General features: G+C 42.5%; 1 protein-coding gene across 1 annotated transcript in view; it reads right to left on the bottom strand.

Moving 5' to 3' along the window:
* LOC306661135 (putative tetratricopeptide repeat protein 41) overlaps positions 1-21,971 on the bottom strand; it is a gene marked incomplete at its 5' end in the record, with an annotated part of 60,768 nt that extends 38,797 nt beyond the window's left edge. The window contains 12 exon segments of the mRNA XM_079139922.1: positions 5,249-5,463; positions 7,497-7,677; positions 11,098-11,127; positions 11,130-11,145; positions 11,147-11,161; positions 11,163-11,196; positions 11,198-11,306; positions 11,309-11,432; positions 11,434-11,471; positions 11,474-11,824; positions 11,827-11,871; positions 21,959-21,971. Coding sequence (XP_078996048.1) covers positions 5,249-5,463; positions 7,497-7,677; positions 11,098-11,127; positions 11,130-11,145; positions 11,147-11,161; positions 11,163-11,196; positions 11,198-11,306; positions 11,309-11,432; positions 11,434-11,471; positions 11,474-11,824; positions 11,827-11,871; positions 21,959-21,971 — 1,171 coding nt within the window.
* Positions 21,972-24,109: the final 2,138 nt, after the last annotated feature.

A 24,109-nucleotide genomic window follows, 5' to 3' on the forward strand; every position in this document is an offset into this window, starting at 1 on the left:
TTCTATGCTGCAGTCTGCTTTCAAGCTAAGTGCAATTACCATTTCTTGGTATGTCTAGCACTCACCATGGGGCATATTGAGGTATAGGACATTCACCTCCTCCATAAAACTGGCATAGAGATTAAGTGGCAAAACAGACATGAGAGAACCTCAAAAAAATACACATAGCCTAATAATCACGAAGCATAACATCACTACTAATCATCAGCAAAAAAATAATAATTCTAGGCAAAAGAAATCCTCAAAGATGATGCTTGTGGATTTATATCTTTGCATAGAAGGAAAGCATAAATGGTTGTTTTCATTTTTGTTTTTGGAGATGGGATCTCACTTTGTTGCCCAGGCTGCTCTCAAACTCATGAGCTTAAGTGACCCTCTCGCCGCAAGCCTCCAAGCAGCCAGCACTACTTGCATGGCTAACATAAATATTCAGCATTTTAAAATCACATTTTGGGTGATTTTTCAATTATTTTTCCTCAAAATGACTTTGAAAATAAAGTCAGCATCACTACTATTGGGAAATGATTATAAGTATTTCCAGTACTTTTTTTGGCAGGACCAATCTGTCTCTACTAAATGACAATGGCCTGTTGCCTAATTTAAACAGTAACGTGTGAAATGTTTAAACACCCATTTGCTGAATTACCAACTTATTCACTTTAAAGCTGTTTTCTCATCATTCAACAAATATTTACTGAGAACCTTCTATGTCTGTGCACAGGGCATGACAATGGCCAATAAAAGACATGATCAACAAATAGAGCAAGACGACATTAGGACATATAATGATAGAACCATCTAGAAGTCACCTGAGGGATGAAGGAGGGCAAACCTCATAGTGTTCTAGGGAAACTAAAAAACAGTAGACGAGGGCTACCTTGGCTGCCTGGCCAACACTGGGGTGTGGGAGAGAGGCACTCGCTTGCACTCTTACAGAAGGGGTGACCTTAACTAGGGCATTAAAAGAAGAGAAGCCCACTAACCTGGGAAAGAGAGTGGCTTTTCAGTAGTCAGGAAGTGAAGGGACAAAAACATGGAGGCCAGAAAAGACTGATCTGCTCCAAGGATACCAAACTGGTGGGGCAAAGGGCAAGAAGTGAGGCTGACAAGTCCTCGCGGCCCCAGCACATAAAACCCTGCGAGCCCTGCCAAGGACTTCTGCCCATGGCACCTCGGCAGCTCTGCCGACTGCTGGTCCTGGGAGAGGACCCAGGAGGAAGAATCCAAAAGGACAGAGATTTCCCTCTGACGCCTCCAGGAGGCGCAATGGCACAGTAGTGAGGGCTGGGCCCACAGCTCAGCAGAAAACTGGAGTTCTTGAACTCCCTGCTCTGCCCACAGGGAGCTGAGCTTGCCCTGCCACTCGGAGCCTCGGTGTGCCAGTCCGGGAAGCTAATGCCGCAGTGGCTTTACTGAGGGCATGAAATGAGACATAGATAAAGCCCTGGTGCTCAGAAAGTCTTTCAGTCTTCTCTTTCCAGGACTTCCATCAGGTTGCAGGAGGAACCGTAGCAAAGAAACCATAAATAAGAAAGCCAGTGACTCTGCTGCGACCTCTGCAAAGCACGTCACAGAAGGGACGCGAGCTGCTTGCAAGACGTAAGATGGCGTGAGAGTTGGCACAGGTGGCTCCGGGCAGCTCTCCTCGTAATATCCTGGCCAGCAGGGGTGGGGCTGGATGAGCAGAAATGTGGGCATCCCACACGTGACCCCAGATGGGTGGGTCAGCTCACATGCCCACGCAGGCGCTGCGGCCACAACAACTGAGCACGGTCACAGGAAACCAAGCTCTGCAAAGGAGCCAAATGTGCTGCCTGCACCTGTCCTCCCAGGCCAGCTGTGTGTGTTCTGACAGCAGCACCTCCTCCTGCGCCCACATCCACCTCACCTGGGTTCACAGAAAAGAAGTCATGTAAACGCCCCTGGGGCTGGTGTCTCCCTCACCTCTGCAGTCTCTGCGGGCCTTTGCATGGTGGCAGCTGCAAACTCCCTTGAATTGCGGTCCGTCCTCTCCCTAAGCTAGCTAAGGAGCAGGGGTGTCTTACACCCATTCCTTTCTCCAGCCCAATAAGAATAACAACATCGTCATCAATAATAATAAAGGCAGCAGTGTGCCTGGTACCATTTTTAATTCTTTACATGTATTATCTTTTAATCCTCACACAGACTTAAGAAATAGGTATTATTGATCCCCGTTCTCCAATTTACACATAAGAAATGGGGCCAGGCATGGTGGCACACACCTGAAATCCCAGGATTCAGGAGGCTGACGCAGGAAGATCACAAGTTTGAGGCCAGCCTCAGCCACTTAGGGAAACCCTGTCTCAAAAATAAAAATTTTGAAAAGGGCTGGGGATGCAGCTCAGTGGTAGAGCACCCCTGAGTTCAATCAGAAGTAGGGGCGGGGGAGGAAGAAGGGAAGAGGAGGAGGAAGGGAAATTAGGACAGAGAGAACTTAAGTAAACCGCTAAGATCGCCCAGCTATAAGTAACAAGTCATCCAGAAGCACAGCTCCTCCCCTGGGCTTCCCACCATTAATGAGGAGGGTGTTCTTTAAGGGAGAGGAGGCATCAGTATTCATAGGCTGTTCCTGAATTTATTCTACTATTGTCTGCTTGCTTGAAAGATAGCAGCTGTTTTAATTAGGAGCTTCCTGCACCCCACAACACACTCATTAAAACAACAATTTGCTTTGGGAATGAAATCATAATTGGCTGTGTTCAACTGTTTACATCACCAGCCTAGCCAGAGTGAGCACCCTGGGGACATGCCAGAATAGGATCAGTGGTCTTATAGAGACAGACAAACCTGCTTCCATTGATTCAACTTCACCACTTTACATGCTCAAGAAATGCAACAGTAGGAAACAGTCACATGATCCACCCCAAAGCACTCAGAGATGCCCACCACAAGCATAGAAAGAAATCTAAACACCTGACCCCTCAGGCAAAGATGATACATACCTGGCCAGGCTCACCCTGAGGCACCCCAGTATTCACTCAGGACCCAGAAGCTCCTGCATGAGGAGAGAGGAACTCCCACAAGCAGGCAAAGTCAGACACACTGCAGACAGTACCTAATAAGAGGAAGAGCTGGTATTTTTTTATATTTTTTTTTTCAGTTGTAGTTCGACACAATACTTTCATTTATTTATTTTTATGTGGTGCTAAGGATCAAACCCAGTGCCTCACACACACTGAACCACAACCTCAGCTGAAGAGCTGCTATTTATCAGTGCTCACTGGAGGCCAGGCACAGAGCTAAGTGCCCTGATGCTCATACTTGATCTTATGGGCAAAGCACAATGTCTTTTTGACATCCACCTATTACAACAGGAAAACTGAGCCAGAGAGTTCTAAAATAACTCACCTAGGGCCCACACAGCTAGGAAGTAGTGGCGCAGGATTCAAACGTAGGTGGCAGGCTCCTCCACTGCTCCCAGGACAGAATAAGACACGCCCCCATGATTGTCATCACCAGTGGGCACACACCTTGCACCTCAAACATCACACCTCCCAAGCAGAACGTGGCTGGCCTCCAAACCTGCTGTCCTCCCAGTTACAGGCTCTGCCACCCACCCAGTCTCCTAAGGCTAAGAGCTGGGAGTTGCTTGCAGCTCCTCTATTTCTGTCAAGCCCACAGCCAACTCCTCAGCACCGAAGCCCTCCCCTCCACTCCTGCCCCCTCCCAAGCCACCACCAGCTCTTGCTTGGACCATCACAACAGCTCCAACAGCATCCCCACCTCCATGCTTGCTCCCTACATTTTCTACACAACAGAGTGATTTTGTTTCAATGAAATCATGCCATTCCCCTGCTTAAATCCCTCCATTGGCCTCTCATTTTGCTGAATAGAATCCACACCTAACATTGGGGCCTGCAAACCTGAAGGGAAGCAGCTTACTCTCACCTCCTGCTTCACCTGACAGGAGGCTCCTCCCTGTCCCTTGCTTTCTGGCCACACCCCCTTTCCCTTTCCAAATCAGTAAACTTTGTTTCCAGGTGTGGCAGAGCAGATGGCTACCTGTCCCTCAGAAGTTCATGCTGCCCCTTCTGTAGGATTCCCCATTGACCAAACTGTTGCCAAGAGACCAGAAGTGGGGCTGATATGTGTTTCTTCCAGGCTGACACTTAGGGAACAGGTCACCTACCCTACACTTTATCCCTTCCCTCTAGCCAAAAGCACAGGACTCTGAGGCCCTGGAGGTGACACAGCTTCTAGATGGAAAGAAACTGTGTCCCCAAACTGCCACATGGAGGAAAGCTACTGGGTATGTAATCAGGAGCCGCAAACTGGAGTTTACACAAGTAATAAATAACCTTCCATTTGAAATGCCGCGCAATGGGATTTAGTTGATACGGCAGCTGGAGTTACCCTAAGACAGAGACACAGTCCCTGACTTCCCACCTCAACAGCCACCCTGTCACCTCATCACCTCATTCAATGTAGCATTAGTTATTATTTGGTATGTTTCTCATTTACTTGAAATCTGCCTTTCTCAACTAGAACATTGTATTCCTGGGAGCCATGTAGGACCTTAGCCACTTGATTTACTCCTATATTTCCAGAACCCCAAAAGTGTCTTGTACAGAACAGGAAACCAATAAATACTCTGTACTGAATGAATGAGTAAATGAACATGCTCATACATAGCTCCTGAATTGAACAGGAGGAGCAGTGGTTGACAGGCATGTCCACCCAGGAGCCTGGCACTTGTCTCCTGAGCAAAGCTACCTGCCCCTCCCTCCTCTCTCTTCTGGTACTTATGTAATCTTCTTTTCTCCTGTTCCCCATAGAGTTCCCCAACACACACACACACACACACACACACACACACACACACACACACACAAGCGCGTGCTCACTGCCTGCCTTCTTTCTCTGCTTTTTCTTCATACTACGCACTTCTATAGCTTTTATTTAGTTACTCAGTTCATTCTTTGTCCTAATCCCTCCCAGCTAACGAGAACTCCATGCGGGCAGGGGCTTCTGTCTACTTTGTTCACTGGAGGGCCTGGCCACACAAAGGTACTCATTTTTAATATTTGGGGCACGGAGGGCAGGAGGGAAGGAGCAGAGAGAGAGAGGAAGACAACTGGTCTATGAGGGAAGAGGCGGGTAGATACCTGGGTGGGATAATATGGGGTTTACACTAGAACGAGAACAACAGGCACATGAGCAGAAGAGAGAACCTCTCACTTCTACCGCGCAGGCACTTCTGAGTGAGGGTTGGGAGTCTGACTCTTACTGTGTTTCCTGTGCTGCAGCTCTGTGATGAAGTAATGCATCACCGACATGACATCGCTGCTCTCACAGGTGCTTCCCACAAAGTGAGGGATGATCGACACGCTCGGATACTTGTTTCTGAAATGATTCACAAAGTTGGCAAGCAGAGTGGACTTCCCGCAGCCACGTTCTCCAGACAAGAGCAAAATAGACTTGGAGGCTGGCAGAGGATTTATTCTAGGAAAAGAAGGGGGGGATAAAATGTAGTCAAGATTATTTACCAAGGAAGAGAGGAGGGAAGACATGTCCTGCATACATTTTGACTCCAAGAGATAAGAAGTTCTAATCTCAAAATTGGCCTCAATTGTTTCAAAGTCTTTCACCCTGTGGGCTTTGGCTTCAACCCATGTACAATTAGGAGAGTAGAGAGACAGTAACTTGGAGGGCCTCCGCAGTCACAAGCATATCCTGGGGTTGTCCAGTATGAACCCAATGCACCACCCCACGCCCACCCACCACTCTCATTCCACTACCACCAGGCTATCCTCCGATAACGCTTACATACAAACAAACAAATTACGGAGAGAACGAAAAACTGAAGCACTCATACACCAAGAATTCCCACCAATCACAAAGTCAGAAATTCAACTCAATTATCATCATTAGTGGCACACTGAGAAGTAGCCAGAAATGCAAATATGATGCTTCCGCATACTTAAGGCTAGGGTCTTAATTGCTTCCTCTCAAGGAAAATAAAAAATGAAAACACTGCAAAGCAATCTGCGACTCCTTTTCAAAATGAGACTACTGGTCTAGCTGATTGATAATTAAGACACTGCTCTGAAACTTGAAAAGCCACCCTCGTCTGTTGACCTACACACACTATTCAGGAACGTACAGTACAGAACATCATTCCCAAATGGCAAAGCAAGCAAAGGCCCTGAATGTTTTCACACAACTAATCTAAAAGGACTTATGTAATTGCTGTATTTTCTTGGGCCCAACAATTTAAGTTGTTCATTTGCAATATTAGATTTCTCATTCACACTGAAATACTTAAAATTATAAACTAAGTGAGAAATAATCCACATACCAAAAATTTCCTGTTTTAAAGTAGACAAGTCAGTGATTTTCATTATATTCACAAAGTTGTCATTTTTTAATTCCAGAACATTTCAGCACCATGAAGAGAATCGCTGCACCCATAAAGGGCCACCCTCACTACTCTCATTCCCAGGCGTCACGGAGCCAACAGTTCCTGTGGCTCTGTCTCTTCGAGTCTCACATTTAAAACACATAACCTGTGTGCTTCTCCTGTAGCCTTAAAAATACTGACTGAGTGTTACGATGTGTTAACCAAATAAGTCTTCTTCCTCTTGGCATGAGTTCCCAGAACCACAGACTAGTTGGCAGCTCTGAGTGGACGGCGCTGGTGGCAGCTGAGCCTGGGAGAGTGATGGAGAGCCAGCGCGTCTCCATCCCAGCTACTGTGGGTTTATTTCACACTGTAAAACTTGTGCAGACTAAATGAGACCCATGCTAAGAACTGAAGGATAAGGATGGAAAAACAAGAACCTCCCTGCTTTCTAGGAATGAGACCAGGAGGGACCTCACAGACAACGCTGGCTTTCTTACACTGGCCTCCACTCCTCAACATCTATGGGTGGTAAAGACATGTTACCCTCCAGAGTGGAAAGCGTCATGGAGGTTTTATTGTAGAAGACACTGGCGAAACAAGTGATGGACTACCTACCTTGGGAATAATAACTTGACTCCTTACACATAAACACAAATAATGATATGTCATTTTGATAAGTGCAGGCTGAATATCTGAATGTAAATATAATAATGGGCTAATGATACACGTGGAAGCTGTAAATTACATGCCACTATACAAATGCAATGTACGTATTCTCCACTTTAATTTCTTCTCCTTAAAGCCCTGCCATTGTTCTTAGAATTACTTAGATCGACTTTGATGTATGGGAGAGAAAAGAGGGCAGGTGCTCTGCTCTCTAGCAGTTTGTGATCTTCTTAAGGACACTGGAAGAAAGTATGTGAAATACCAGAAAAGCTTTGCAAAAGCAGAGTGTATCTGATAAGGAAATCTAACCCAGGGTTAGCTTTTCCAGGGTCTCTCTTCTAGGATGGGATGTCCATAGAATGGGGGAGGTGAAGGCGGACACTCCAAATTTGGAGGAATCACATTTACAAAAGTAAGACTATTTTGCTTCAGCCCTATGAAGACTTTGGATTTCTTCACATCTTACCTGAGAACAGAGTCTAAATGAGAATCGGGTGCAGCATTTTTTAAATCAAGTCCCACATCCTTTAAGGCAAATCTTTCCAAGATTTCAAAGGTCCTGTTTGACTCCTTGGAAGGCACAAACACTTGCTTGCACTTCTCAATAAACTCCTCATGATAGAAACATTCAGAGCTGTGCCTGTAGTCTTTACAATCAAAGAGATAAGTTTTAAGATCTTAGATTCATAGCTTTACATTTTCAATTGTACAGGCTTACTATAAGTGCCCAACAAGGAATCTGCCTCTCTCTATCTAGATCACCTTTTTTCCATGGTGGCGCCGTGTTTTGCAGCCTATTCTGTGTACTGATGAAAGAAAACAACAGGCAAACAATTTAATCTTCCTCAAGCTATTTGTGCCTAGAATCCTACTTAGGATACTTCATGACCTAAGAATGTCCAGGGGAAAAAAGAGGCTAGCTAGATACATTCTGTCATCTTTCAAACTGTTAACTAAGTATAAAGTTATCTAATTCAGTTTTATGGGGTATGTCTAGCTATGTCACAGCTTAGAGGAGTGGAGTGTATTTCCAGGGCAAGATGCCCTAATACAGATGATAACCATGGGTATGGGTGCAGCTCTGCCACTGAGCAGGTCCCTTAAGCTCTGATAAGAGGGAGGGTCAGAAAATTGGATGATTTCTGGTTCCCTTGAGTTCCAATTTACTATAATTCCAAAATCACTGCCTAATTCAAGTCAGGGGGTTTCTGGATTGCTAAAATGCCCTTCTCTCTGGAGACACTCCTATTCCCCAGCCTTGTTTTTGGGGAGGTGAAGGCTATTATCAATAAATATATTTCATAGATAGATAGATAGATACATACACACACACACACACACCACACACACACTACACACACACATATATATATATGGAATCGTCTCTCTGTATCTAGATCACCCTTCTTTCTTTTCATATGTATATGAAAAGAACATAAGATAGGTCAGTCTGGTAGGTTTCTAAGACCCTACTTTTGACTCCTTATTAACTAGACTGCCCAGTGGTTCAGGTTAGTGCCAGGACAGACCTGGAGACCTATAGTCCGCAAGGTTAGCTTCAAGTTTCAAGATCTTTGACAGAATTTGGGATGACTTATAGTCCAGTGGGTCTCTTGAACTAATCTTGAACCTCACCCATAGCTGAGGTATCTCCAAGTTCAGGTATTTCTAGGGATCAAGAATATTATCTGATAGCTCTATACTGCCCTTACAATCACCAACTGTACAAATGGCTTATTGCTACCCTAATAATCTTTCAATAAGAGTAAAAATCAAAGACCAAGAATACTATGGAGAAATAAGGCGACCTTAACCAAGTACACAGAAAGGGTGATTCTTGTACATATTAGTGAATATTAATCAATGGATGTGATCCAGATTGTGATTAGTAAAATATATTAACATTTCAGTCAATGTTCATGTTATTCTGGAATCCGCTGATTATTCACTCTGGCTATTTACTCTATGACATGTGCTAGGCACTGTATTTAGTTGCTTCGCATGTGTAATTGCTCGCAAGGAGATTAATTGTCAATCTATTTTATAAACAAACTAAGGCTACCAGTATTAAGTAATTTTCTCGAAATTCACACAGCTTGGAACATGAAAATCCAAGATTCTAAGGACGTGCCTGGAGTCAGAATCTAAAATTCCAAGCCTACAGTAAAATTTGAGATATTTTTAAGCTGTCCAACATTCATTGACTCTACAGTAGTTTAGTAACAACACTAGACCCACCCTTCCCAAACTCAATGCGTGTTATTCAGTTCACACTCCACATGCATTCCAGAGGCAGCCTCTGATCAGGATTAGCTATCAAAGCATCACATTTTCTTGGCAACAGTGATTAGTTAAATACAAACACATGGCCTGGGTCCGGCCAATCAAAGACAGACTGGCTCAGTGCTAGGACTTTGAGCCAGTTCTCGGCTGAACTTGAACCTGGAGTGCTACAGTCATCTTCCTTCTATGAGAGAGAAGTCAAGGGTTGAGCCAACATCAGAACATCAGAGCCAAGCTGAGAAACCAAAAGATCAGAGTCTATAGTAATCTCATCTGAGCCACTGGATGAAGTCTGAACAGAAACAGACTGAATCCTGGGTTTTGCAGTTATATGTACTATAAGGTTCCTTTTTGTTGAGGCCAGTTGGAATCTCTTGTAACAAAGCACTGTGACTGGTAACAATGTTCTCCCTGCGGGGTCCAGAATGATTTGGTTTGTAGCAGAGTTTTGTGTGATTAGCACAGGTGAGTTTTCAACACCACACCCAGCACTGAATTTGAATGACCTTACGTGGGTCAATATTCTGTGGCTTATCTCCCATTCATCTGCTTGCTAATTATATTATAAGGACTGTTGTCCACGTGGTCTCTGAAAGCACTGGAGAATGCACCATCTATTACCATTTTGCACCCCCACATTAATTTGGCCCTTACATCAGTAATCATAACATTTTGGGGTCACTGAATCTTTTGAGATTTTGAGGATCTGTCAAAGACACAGGTTGTATTCTCACCCCTCCAAAAAAATATACATGCATATATAATTCCATTTTTAATATTATTTTACAGGTGTCACAGATCCCTCCTGAAGTTTGTCTAGGTGAAGATTCTCTGCCATATTTTGACATTGCTCTTCCTGTTCATCTTGGCACATATCCTCAAAAAACACCATTTTCAAAAATAAAGTTAATCATTTCATTTAGAGGCAATCTGATATGAGCTAGTGCTTCATCAAACTGTAGCATGCTTCAATCTCCTGGTCATGGTGTTAAAATGTAAATTTAGATTGGAGAGGACCTGAAATGGTGCCTGAGATTCTGCATTTCTAACAAGCCCCCAGAGTCGATAGTTCATGGATTACATTCTGAGGAGTAAAGATAAAGGAGAACAGGCATGGATCTTAGAATCAGAGGGCTGTGGGTTCAAATCTTGGATTGGTCACTGATGTGACCTGGGTAAGTCATTTGACCACTATGTAGCAGCTTTAAATTGTTCATCTGCAGAATCATAATTATTATACCTACCTTGCAGGGCTAAACTTTAAAGATTAAATGTAGCAATATACACAAACCACCAACTAATGAAAGCTCTCTTCCCTTTGGCTCGGGGTTTCTCAGTCTTGGCACTGTTGACATGGCAGGCTGGATGATGTTTACTTTGGAGGCTGATCCTGTGCACTGGAGAATGGAAAGCAAGCCTGGCCTCTTACCACCAGATGCCAGGAAGCTCTTCCCCTAATTATGACCACAACAATGTCTCCTGGATAAGGTAATGTCTAGCAGGGACGGGGATAATATTGGCACTGGTCAAGAATCTGCTTTACGATCTATACATTAACCTCCAGATATTCTGGGTCCCTTCGCTGAGTTCTTTAACTTCCTAACTCCTCCTCCATGACCCATCTAGCTCCCATTTTCAGTTTCAAAAATCTTCAAAATGGAAAATACATGTTGCATAAATTGCATAATATTAAATGCTTAAGGAATATTTTCAATCCATATTTAAAATTCCTTTCCTAGGAGACATACAAAACATTAACCTATGTCTCTACATTCCCTTCCCACCGATATTTTTGACCATAAAGTGACCGGGTTAAGTTTTTCTATTACAGCCGACCCAGTCCTTGAAAAACCAGTTCACCCAACTCATGGAGATCTTTATAATCTGATGGGAAGCCCTTTACTAATGATCTTGGCCTTTAGCCTTCCAATCTTCAATTTTTCCTCTTCATTCACCAGAGCACCTGAGGACTGACTCTCCTCCTTTTCGCCACTAAAATCTTCAGCAGCACAGTCCTGGTCCTGAAGTAAAAATACTGAAATTGTGACTGCTTCCGAAATGCTGCCTGGATGATCTCAAACTCCGTCAGGCTGCAGTTGGGAGTCTCCAGGACCCAAGGCTAACCATTTGTTTGCAGCCACATAGAGATTCTGTCTGCTTTGGATAAACTTGACAGGTCTGTTGCTTTGGAGAACATGAAAGGTGAGTGGTCAGGAAGAAAGTCCCCGTAGGTCTGACCCAACATGCAGATGAAAAAGGGAAAGCAGCTGTTCACGTAGTCAAGACAGAGCTTCAGCTGCTGCGAGAGGAGACAGCAACACTGTCTAAACAGGTTGGCTGGCAAAGACTTCTGGGCCTTCAAGACTGACCATCTCAGGTCCACAGCTTTGAAGTATGTACCCCGGGAATGGCAGAGTTCATTAAGCTGAGGGAAGATGTTGGTTGCCAAAAAGTTCCTCTCTTCTTGAAAATCATTCAGAGTAGAGCAGATGTAAGGCCGAATGGGTTTCTGGGCTTTAAAGTGAATTGGGTGTCTCTTTCTACATTCTCATTTCCGCCTTCTGGTTCATTTCACTTTGCTCAGGGAAGACATCACACTTAAAATAGGACAGTTTTCCATCCAATCTCCACTGCTTTTAAGTCTTTCTCCTAATTATGCTTGCTATGAACAGATGGAAATCTTTCCCCAATATTGTTCCTTTGGTATCATCATTTGAGGATGAGAGAGGTCCACCATTTGAAGGTCAGAGTCTGGGAAAAAATCTTGATTGTTAGTACTGAAAAAGAAAAAAACATAATCATTTTGGAATTACAGGCAGATCCCATCTCCTTGCCTCCCCCAAAGCTTTTACTGAAGAACTGAGCACAAGAAGATGAGAGGGTGCTGGATACCAGGCCTCCCTTCTCCCCCAGTCTCCCATTCCATCCCCTAGTGGTTCTTAGCTAACTGCTACTTTTGCCCCATATGAATCTGGAAACTATGCACCTCAATTTGCTGATACTGTTATAGGAAGAGAAGTCCAGAGAAGGAGCCTATTACATGTAGGAACAGAACTAGCCAAGGAAGATTTGTGACTGTGACCAGAAGCAAGAACGAATACAGGTATAAAATGGAGGTCAGCACAGGAAAAACAAATCAAAATTATCAGAAGGGTCAAGACCAAAAATGTGGCTGGCAGCTGAGAGGAAGTCTGGCTCTAGAATCTGGTGGAATTTGGTGATTTTTTTTTAATCTAAATTCTACAGGCTCACACAACATTCCATTCACCTACATGTGCTAGAATTTGATTCCACTGAGTAATGGAAAAACACACCCTCTAACATTATGCTTGCAAGATGTTAAAAAAAAAAAAGAAAAAAAGATAAAACTACCTGGTTTTATGAGCTTTTTCTTGATACAACTCATTTCCATACCAAATGTTGCCTTTTTGGTTATGTTTATTGCTTTTACTTGTGGAAGAACTATGATGTTACAAGCATAGTGCAATTTTCTAAAAGCACAGTAACTTTTTTAAAGTGTTAACTCTTTTGCATTGAATTGTCTCAACAATCCTATGACAGAAAATAATAGCATTCCTACTTTACAGACAAAGAAACAAAAGTTCAGACAGGATAAGCAACATGTCCAGTCATTCAAATAGAAAAGGAGATCCAGGATCTAAACCCAGGTCAGCCTGACTCCAGAACACGAAAATGATAATGCTACCATGTGTCAGAGATAAGACTCTCCGTCATGAAAATCCATAAACTCATTTTTAGGAAATGGGGCAGAAAAACCCTATCCTATGAGCAATATTACAATAAATAGGTAACAATTTAGAAAAAAAATTTAAAACACAATCTCTGGGGCTAGGGTTGTAGCTCAGCGGTAGAGCATGTGTGAGGCACTGGGTTCGATTCTCAGCACCACATATAAATCAACAAAAATAAAGGTCCATCAACAACTGAAAAAAAAAAAAACCTCTAAAAAAAGTTAAAAAAAAAAAATCCCACAATCTCACACCATTTTACCAAAAAAGTTTCTAAAAGATGACAGAATAAACACCACGGCTGTTTTATTAATAGACCTCTCATCTGACACATAGGAAACTAGAGATAGATTATTGGCCCTTGCAAAAATTCACTTTCTGTGATGGTGGCACATGCCAGTAATCCTAGCTACTTGGGAGGGTAAGGCAACAAGATCACAAGTTCAAAACTAGCCTCAGGAACTTAGTGAGTCCCTAAATAGCTTATTAAGACCCTCTCTCAATATTAAAAAAGAGAGAGAGAGAGAGAGAGAGAGAGAGACCTGGGGATGCAGTTCAATATAAGGCTGTGTTAAATTCTCATTACCAAGGGAAAAAAATTTTTTTCCGAAGAAAACTAAATCAGTGAAATTGGAAATATGAGAATGAAAAACATGGGGCTGGGATTGTGGCTCAGCTGTATTGCACTTTCCTAGCACGGATGAGGCACTGGGTTTGATCCTCAGCACCACATAAAACACAGATAAATAAAAAATAAAGGTTAAATTCTTTAAAAAAAAAGAATGAAAAAGATGTAAACTGAAGTATATGTCACAGGCAAGACAAAAAGACCGAAAGAAACCAAGTAAAGCCTCAATAATGTGGGGCAATATTCAAGGGGTTCTCAACGTGGCGACCCAGAAGGAGAGGAGAAATAGAAAAGGACAGAAAACAATACTTGAAGAAACAACTCCTAAGAATATTCCAGATATGATGAAACCTGTACACCCACAGATCCACAAAGCTCAATTCTAAGCAGAATAAACATAAAATCATGAAAAGGAACATCAGAATTGAATGCCTGTAAAAAGCAGTGATTTTTAAAAATCTATAAAGCAGTAAGAGAATACAAAGCCATACTATCTAGGGACTTCTGTGGATCCTGGCTGACAATGGAAAACTTAACAATGTCATAGAATAATAACAGGCCCTTGGCCTCAGCAAGGGCTTCACCTTGCCTCCCCATGCACAGACACAGTTTAGCTTAAACCCCGAAAACTCTAGACCTCCTGTATAGACTTTGGGAGATTGTTTTGAGAAGACCTAGGTAGTTCACGCGGGAAAGCAAGATAACCTCTGCTTCCCTCCTGGGGGGACCCACACCCACATCCCAGATCTGCTGGTCTCAGAGGATCTTCACCATAACAGGGGAAATAATAAAGTGTATCAAAAGACTTCTGGGTGTTTCCTTTCCTCCTTGGGATGCAGAAATCCAAGAGATTACTTCAACCACCCTAACAATGAGAAAAACCCAGAATGACTATAAAATTAAAATTTTTCTTGAGCTGGTCAGAAAGGTCCTAAGGTAAATAAGTAAACTGGATTCAAAAGAGGGACAAGTCCCTTCAAGGACAGATGGGACACATAAAGTGACACACATGTGGCAGAGCATAGGAGAAAAACTACCATCAAATCAAGGAAGAAGACATCAACCACAAATGTAAATTCTAAGGAATTAAAGGCCAAGAGTCCAAGGGTCTAGAATAGAGCAGTCCATATGTAAGGAAGCTCACAAGCCCTGTTCCATGGGAGAAAAAAACACTGAGGACAGGGACAGGAGACCAGACAGAGCACTGTTGGTGGTGCAGGCCCATAGGAAGTGATTGGCAGGTGCCGTGGGAGAGCAAGAAGTCCTGCTCACACCCCCAGACCCTCTCCTTATACAAAGCACAGACCTTAAGTCAATGCGAGAAGAGCACAGTTTCTGAGCACAGACCAAGAACCACTGCCAACTGTGGCTGGGGCAAGAGAGAAGGAAAAGTCCTCTAACCCTTGGGAGAAGCAGGAAACCATCTTGAGCTCAGGACGCAGTGCTGATGCCAAGCAGAGGTTTAACACACCTCCCTGAGGGGCAGGAGACTCTAGCCTCCTTGGACACGCGGACACACACACACACACACACACACACACACACACACACACAGAGTTTGAATGCCTGGGGGGAGGAGGGGCAGGAACCCTGAAGAGAGCCTTGCCCAGTGCCAAGACACTCAGGCCAGTCTCACACTGAGAGGACAATAGCGAGCCCCGCTCCAGCTTGGTGAGTTGGCACCAAGTAACCAGAAAGAGAGACTACCATGGCAGGAGGGAAGACCATGAGCACAGAGGGGACACCGGGGAAAGTGAACCTGGGGGACAGCTGGAAGCCAAGAGCTGACAGCAGCTCTCAGAAAAACTCCCTGGTCGGCCACCCTACACAAGGTGGCAGCAGCTCAGCACCAGAGGAATCTGAGGCCTCAGGTGCAGGGAAGGTCACGACAGGGACAATGGAAGCTAAACTGGATCAATCTTAACAGCACTGACTCAAGTCTCACGCTCAAGTTCATTTTCCCAGGGATAAATACAATCTATCTTACTGTATTAGTCGACTTTTCATTGCTTTGACCAAAATATCTTACAGGAGGAAAAGTTTAATTTGGGCTCACAATGTCAGAGGTTCAGTCCATAGTTGGCCAGCTCCATTGCTCTGGACTGAAGGTGAGGCAGAACATCAGGCAGAAGAGCCCAGCAGAAGGAGACTACTACTCCACTCACAGCAGGCAGGACGCAGAGAATGTGGGAGAAGCTGCACACTTCCAGGGCATATCCTCAGTGACCCATCTCCTCCAGCCATGCCCCACCTGTCCACAGTTACCACCCAGTTAGTACAAACTAGGATGGACTGATTTGGTTACATGCTCATAATCTAATCACTGTACCCCTGAATATTCCTGCATTAACATAAGAGCTTTTGAGAGACACTTCATATCCAAACTATAACACTGAGCCTCAACCAGTTCCAATATAATGTCTAGATTTTAATTTAAAAATCATGGACATACAAATATGCTATAAGAAAACAAATCCATCATGGCCAAATATGGTGGCACACGCATGTAATTCCAGCAACTCGGGAGGCTGAGGCAGGAGGAGCATAAGTCTAAGACCAGCCTCAGCACCTTAGCAAAATCCTGTTTCAGAATAAAGTTTTAAAAATTGGAGATAGAGCTCAGTGGGAGAGCACTTCCCCAGCATATGTGAGGCCCTGGTTCAATCCCAGTACACAAAAAAAAATCCATCATCAATAGATAGATCAATCCACAGAACCACACTCAGATATGATCCAGATGCTGAATTTTTCAGACAAGTTTTAAGTAGTTATGATTAAAAGGTTAAAAAATTCTATGAAAAAGATGTGACACATGCATAAATAGGTGTAAATTTTCAGTAAAAAGATGGAAACTATGATAAAGAATAAAATGGAAATACTAGCCAGGCACGGTGGCACATGCCTGTAATCCCAGCAGCTGGGGAGGCTGAGGCAGGAGGAGTCCAAGTTCAAAGCCAGCTTCAGAAACTTAGAGACACTGTCTCAAAATAAAAAATGAAGAGTGCTGGGACATAGCTCAGTACTAGAGAACTCCTGGGTTCAATTTCCAGAAATCACTCCCCCCACACAAAAAGGAAATACTAGAGAAAAAAAAAATGTCAGAGCTAAAACAAAACTTCATTAGTCTTATCTAAAGACTACAATAGAAGAAAGAATCTGTGGACATGAAGACAGGATAAGAGAAATCTAAAATAAAACACAAAGAGAAAATACAGAGGGGAAAACCCACCAAGTACCCAAGAGTTGTGAGAACAACTTCATCCACTCCAACAGACATGCAATTGGAGTAACCAGAAGAAAGTGAAATAAGCAGAAGAAATATTTGAAGAAAAAGTGGCTAGGAATATCCCCAAAATAATGAAAGACACCAAACCACCAATCCAAGTATCTCAGATAAACTTCAGCAACGAGAACATGCAAAAAAAAAAGAGGAAAATAAATAAATAAAACACCTAGACAACATTGTACAGCGAAACAAAGATAAAAATTACACAGGCTTTATTATGATACTAAACAAGCCCTAAGATAATTGAGCAATTCCTTTAAAGTACCACAAACACTGAAAGGCGAAAAAAATGGTCAGCCCAGAATTCTATAACCAGTGAAAATCTCTATCAAAAATGAAGGGAAACTAAGACTTTTTCAGATAAAAAACAAGAGTGACTGCCAGCAGGTCTACGCTATAATAAATGTTAAAGGAAGATCTCCAGAGAGGAGTGTGATACAAACAGAAACTTGGATCTACCCAAAGTAATAAAGAGTTCTGAAATGGTAAAATTGAAAGACATTTTTCTTATATTAATCACTCCAAAAATAACTGACAGTTGAAGGAAAAAACAGCCACAGTACATTGTGGGGTTTATAGCACACATAAAGGTAAAAGCCAAGATGCCAGCAGAGGATGAGGTGAGGTTGCAGGGGTACTTGTCTAAGGCTCTTTCTAACACTACATGTAAAATGGCACAATATTTGAAGGTAGACAGTAATCAATTAAAGGCATATGTTGTAAACCCTTGGACAACTAATAAACACCTTAACAAGGAACATAACCAATGAGCCAACAGGAGAGATAAACTGGAAATAATCAGTACCAAAAAGTGAAGAGAAAGAGAAGAACAAAATAAAAAATTATACCCAGCTAGGAGCTGCAGTTGTGACTCAACAGCAGAGCACTTGCCAAGCACGTGTGACACACTGGGTTCAATCCTCAGCACCATATAAAAAATAAATAAGTAAAATAAAGGTATGGTATCCATCTACAACTAAAAATATTTTTTAAAAACCCAGCTGGGACAAATTTCAGGAAACAAATAGCAAGATAGCAGAACTTAAATCCAATAATATAAACAATTAAATCAGATGTAATAAGTACAACTTAAAGGAAAAGAGTATCAGATAAGATGAAAAAATCAAGACTCTAATATATGCTTAGAAGAAAGGCCCTCTAAATGTAAAGAGATGGGATAAATGGAAAGGCTGGAGCCAGGTGCAGTGGGGTACACACCTGTAGTCCCAGCTCCTTGGGAGGCTGAGGCAGGAGGATCACTTGAGCCTCACAACATAGTGAGACCTCATTAAAAAAAGGGGGGGGCGCTAGAAATGGATGTACTGTGCAAATACATGGCAAAGTAACCTGGTAGGACCATATTATAATCATATTCTAATATAATTATATAGTAATTATTATACCATTATTCATAAAAAAGACTTTGAACAGAACGAGATATAGACAGTGACAAAGCCCAATGATAAACTCATAGGTCAAAGAGGAAGTTAAATAAATTAGAATGGTGACAGACAGCAGCTCATTTGTCACCTGTTGCAGATTTGGGGAGGAAATAAACTGGAAGAGGCACAGGGGATCTCTTTGGGATGATGGAAATGTTCTACATGGGGAAGATATTCTTCAAAGCTTATGACCTGAACAGTTAAATTCTGCCAAAGAAAAAGTGGTTCTTTAAAACTCGAGAACACACAGCAAGGGAAAATGCTTATAAATAAGAATTTCATGAAAAGGAACAAAAATGAGTATAAACCATGATAATTAAAGTGTTAATATAACACTGCTAAAGATGGGAGACAGCACAGTATAGAGGCCAAAGGTCTAAGCTCAGAAGACCAATTCCCTGGATTCAAGTGCTTATAGTAAATTTCTTAAATTTACTGTGCCTCAATTTCCTCATCTGTAATATAGGCATAACACTACATCAGAGTGGTTGAGAAGTAAGTTATTAAATGCACAATGCTTAAGACATTGCCTAGGAAGAAACAATATTTATTGCTATTATTAAGTGAATGCACACAAGAAAGAAAAGTTCAAAATAACAAAGATAGCAGCTATTTTCAAATGGTGAGATTATGGCAAAAGTGTTTCTCTAATCAAAATTATAGTTCTATTACTGTCTAGTTAAAATCTAAAATTAAAAAATCATTATCTCTACACCCTGCTTCACACTGCTGAAATTTTTGTAGGACAGGGAGAGGGGTTAACTGAAAAACATTAAAAGCTTAAAAAAGACCTGAATGAAGGAAACAATTGTTTTTGAGTAGACAGAAGAAACAGAAAGTAGGGTGAGACTTTATATTTCTTTATAACAATTTAACCCCCAAAAATGTTTGGGTTGCTAGAAATTTTTCATTACTGAATGGAAGATCCTTATCATATAGCACAGATAGACATTGATCATATGCATTAAAAACAATGTGACTAAATTCTAGTTCTCTTTTTATTGAAAAGGGAAATTAACTTTTAGAGGGATATTGAGGACAAACTTGTATCAAACTGACTTTCTCTTGGTATAGTAAGAAAGACTGACTCAGAATTGAAACACTTTGGGCTGGGGAGATAGCTCAGTTGGTAGGGTGCTTGCCTTGCAAGCACAAGGCCCTGGGTTTGATCCCCAGTACCACCCCCCACCCCCCAAAAAAAAAATTGAAACCCTTCAACCTCTGCACTAGGGAGTCAATGCTATCTATGCCATGTCTCTGGCCCACCTGATGGCATCACTGGAGTATCTCCTGTGCTGAGAGGTACACTTTCAGAGGTTAAGTGTGGATTTTTGCAGTTACTTAAACCCTGCCTTGGGGGTCTGACTGACATTAATTTTTACAGCAGTAATGGCAGGCCTTAAATAATAAGTACCTCGTAAACTTTTTGCTTTTTTAATTTCTCTTCTCACACTACCAGGGTGAACTTCTCATTAAGAACTATCCTTCCCAACGTTATTTCTGAATCAAGTTGAAGGCCAGAATTAAGGACAGGTAGTTAGTGTAGAAATAGGGAATCGGGTCAATTCGAGGAAATGAAGCCATGAAGCCATTTGCCTCTGGAAGTTGGAGACTGCCCCTGGAAGAATGGAATGTCAAGGATCTCCGGAGCCTGCCTTTATCAAGGACTGCAAGCAAGGAGCTGCTAATTAATGCCCCCTGGGCCCTCCCCCTGCCCATGGCTTCTCACTTAATGCAAAACCAGGCCTAGTCACATAGGCAGGAAGGAGAGATAAGGGGGGAGAGAACTGGAGAACAAAAGAGAATTTAACCTATAAAAGATGTAGGGTGCGCTCACTTCTTGGGACTTTTGAACATCAGCAGTGGCCCCCTTCTCCCTCCCGGGAGAAGTCTGTATTATTACCTTCAAATAAAACCTGCTTAATATGCTTGCCTTGGCTGCTTCTCTAGTGTTCAATCTTCAACATTAGAAGGAGCAGAACTCGTCACCGGTAAACGGCAGTATCAAAGTTATCATTGTTTAATTTTTATTTTAGAATCACGAATATTGAATGTTTGAGATGGATAACCAGTCAAGGGTAGCATCATTTATGAAATAAACTATCTTTCACCCCCTGAATTGAGATCTCACTTTTGTCATGTATTAAATTGGAACAACTGGTTTTGGATTCTCTCTTTTGTTGTACTGACTTGTTTGTATATTCACATACAGTTAGGCATTTATCATTCTTTTTGACTGGACTGCATCTAAATTCTCTTCCCCTTCTCCTATATTGGAGAAATACCCAACTTAAGATTCTGAGCCTGTCTCTCTTGAGGGAAGCTGAAAGTGCCAAGTCCAACCTTTCCCAGCTTTCCTTGCAGTTAGGGTGTGGTAGCAGCCTCCCAATTGACCCCAGTGATCTCTGACTTCCGGTATTCACATCCTTGCATCATCCTCTCTCTGAGTAGGGCTATTTTTAAAATGACCGTGTGTGATTTCTGAGCTTGGTTATGAGTCATCATATCTCCTGCATGGTTCTGTGTCTTGGATCCAGCCCTGATCAAGCCTCTAGATGACTTCTGCCTTGGCCAACATCTTAACTGCAAGCTCCTGAGAAACTGAGCCAGCACTTCCCAGCTAAGTCCTCCTAGATTCCTGACCTACAGATACCTTGTGAGACAATAAATGTCAATGGTTCTAAGCTGCAAGCTTTGGGGTAATTTGTTACACAGCAACAGATAGTACATAGGTTATGGAACTTGATCCAAGTTCACTTGTTTTTTATTCTTTGATATTCTATTGTTTTCTTCATATTCAAACTATGTCTTTGTTAAGTTTATCCCTACATATTTTATGTATTTTGCCTCTTACACAAAATTTTTAAAAATTTCCATTTGTGGGTTATTTGCAAATTAGAACAAGACTACTGATTTTTATAGATTTAGCATCAAGTCAGTAATATACCAGTTTTTCATATTCATTCTCAATATTTTTAAAAAGCTAGAGTCTCTTGAGTTTCTGGGGTATACAGTCCTGTCAGACCCTCCTTAAGAGTTTGGGACAATACTGATAATAGTGGACATCTCTGTCTGGTTCCTGATTCTTACTGAAATGGTTTTTAGTGTTTTTGTTGTCCAGAATGATAGTTGCTGTTGGTTTTCTTTAATTGAGAAACTATCAGATTATACACTTAAAAAGGGTTTTTTTCATTAAAAACGTTTTTATTGAAAATATCCATCTCAATAAATGTTTGAGATGGGTAACCAGCCAGGGCTAGCATCATTCATGAAATAAACTATCTTTCGTCCCCTGAACTGAAATCTCACTTTCGTTACATATTAAATTGAAACCACTTATTTTTGGATTCTCTCTCTTGTTAGACTGATTTGTGTTTATTTTAAAAATCATCCTTTTAAAGTGTACACTTTGACAATCTTAACCACCACTAATATCAAGATCAAGAGCGTTTCCATCAGTTCCCAAAGTTTCCTGACACTACTTTGCCAGGCATTTTTTTCATATTTTTACTTCATTTTAAACAAGACACTTGCACTTACGATGCAACTCCATTGTTGATATTAGCTGAAGTTCAATAGAGATTGTGTCTATACTGTTTATCTATGTATTTCCAGTCCCTCACATAATACCTGGCACATACCAGCTCCTCAACATTTGTTGAATGAAGGAACAAAGGAAGGGACCAGTCGACCAACCAGTTCACCATGCTGCTTGTCCCACTTGTCAATGCTCCCTGATGCCACCTGGTCTCCTGCCTTGGTCTCCTGTATTCTCCCTGACTGCTGGATAGTCATTCATTTCTCCTAACTGCATTCCTTTGCCTATCTGATTTTTCCTTCCAAGTTTAACTGCAAGGTAGGGTGCTATCCAATGGCATTCAAGAAGCAGCATAACAATAAAGTAGTTGTTTCCAATACAGTGTCAAAGAGAAAAATTAAAAATGGGAAGCAAGAAAATCAGATGGAAAGGTTACAAACTACCTGGGAGTGCAGTTCTGGGGAAGATAGGCCAAAATAGGCACTAGGGATCAGTGACACATTAAAAGTCAAAAGAGGTGAAGAGAAGGGGGTTGAGGGGACATCAAGACTAGGAAAACAGGAAACTGCCCACTTCTTTTACAGGGTGCTGTGTCAGAGATCTTGTCTTAAAAGAGCAGGGCTGAGTCAGCCATCTTCTGCCAGCCTAGTGTTTTGTGCTCTGCCTACCCCAGGAATTCACACAATATCTGCAAAAACTTCTTCCCACAAGCAGCAGCTCTATTTTGGAAGGCACTTCTCATTCTCAGTTCCCTCCAGGTGCAGCACAAACTACCCACCAGTGACCAGTTAAGATGGCATTCACAGTTTCAGAACGGAGGGCTTACTTGTTCATAATAGAGAAAAAGATGAAGAAGTTGAGCTATCAAATGCAGAAAAGTGATGGAACTCATTTTTTTCTAAAAACAAAAAAAAGTTAAACTATACAACATCTAATTTAGATTTCTCGAAATAATCAACACCCTAGTATCCTCTCAACAACAAAAATGTAAGCACAGAAGCAGAGACCTGCTTTGCAAGTTACCCTCTGCTTACTAACAACAAATGTAGGTAAATTGGGCAGATGTAAATAAGGCATCACCACAATATGAAAACCATCAACCACAAATCAAGATTGGCAAACCTAAATATGGAAAGTTGTAGAAGACAATGACCTGGGCTGGGGCTGTAGCTCAGTGGCAGAGCGCTTGCCTAGCATGTGTGAAGCACCGGTTTCGATGCTTAGCCCCACATTAGAATAAACAAATAAGTCATTCTGTCTTTCTATAACTACAAAAAGTAATTCTAAAAAAAGGCAATGACCGACTGTCATCTAAAAGTTTGTGTTCAGGTTCGAAGTTCCATTTTGATGGAGGAAGCAATAAGGGTGTGTGTGTTGGAGAAGAAGCGCGAGTGACGGTGGGGAGTTGGTAAAAACAAGATTAAAGAGACATAGAAAATATTTCCGTAGGTACAAGCTTGAGGTGAGGGACTTCCCTCACAGGAAAGACACCTGGTGTTCTACGCGCCTTCCTGAAGGCGGACAGGGTATTTCTATGAAGCTACAAGGCGGCAATTCTGTTCTCATTTGCAGCACCGCAGGTTTTGCGTTCAAATATCTGCAGGTGTGTCCTTTCCTTTTCTGTGCTAGAACGGACTTTATCACCACGCTCTCCACCTGATTTACAGCAGGGGCTTTAGGACCTCCAGGTGGCCGGCCCCCTTTGTACTTGTGGGGGAGTCAAAAGCATCTAAGTTGCTAGAGATTTCCCTCGGGGGAGGGGAACCCCATCACCCTCTTCTGCAAACCAAAGGCTTGGGGAGTCCGGTCGCAGAATGCGCAGCAGAGGAGGTGAAGGCTCCAGGTGCCCTAGTGACGCGCTGGATGCCAGATTCGGACAGGTCTGCTCCCGAGCCGGGGCAGAACACTGACTCAGGCCCACCCCCAGAACACAGGGTGGCCTTGGCCAAGGCGGCGGCCTTCTGAAAGCTGAGTACACTGGGGCCTTGGCATGAGCACACGTCTGCTGCAGTCAGGACGGGGTATAAATCCTAAAACACGCAGGACAGAGTTCCCGCAAAGAGACGCCGGGAGAATGTGAAAGGGCCAAACTACGCAGTTGGCCCAGAGGCCGGAGACTACGGTTCCCAGCATTCAAAACAGCGTGGGCCTCG

Source organism: Sciurus vulgaris, assembly GCF_902686455.1.
Source record: "Sciurus vulgaris genome assembly, chromosome: 5".
Classification (NCBI taxonomy): domain Eukaryota; kingdom Metazoa; phylum Chordata; class Mammalia; order Rodentia; family Sciuridae; genus Sciurus; species Sciurus vulgaris.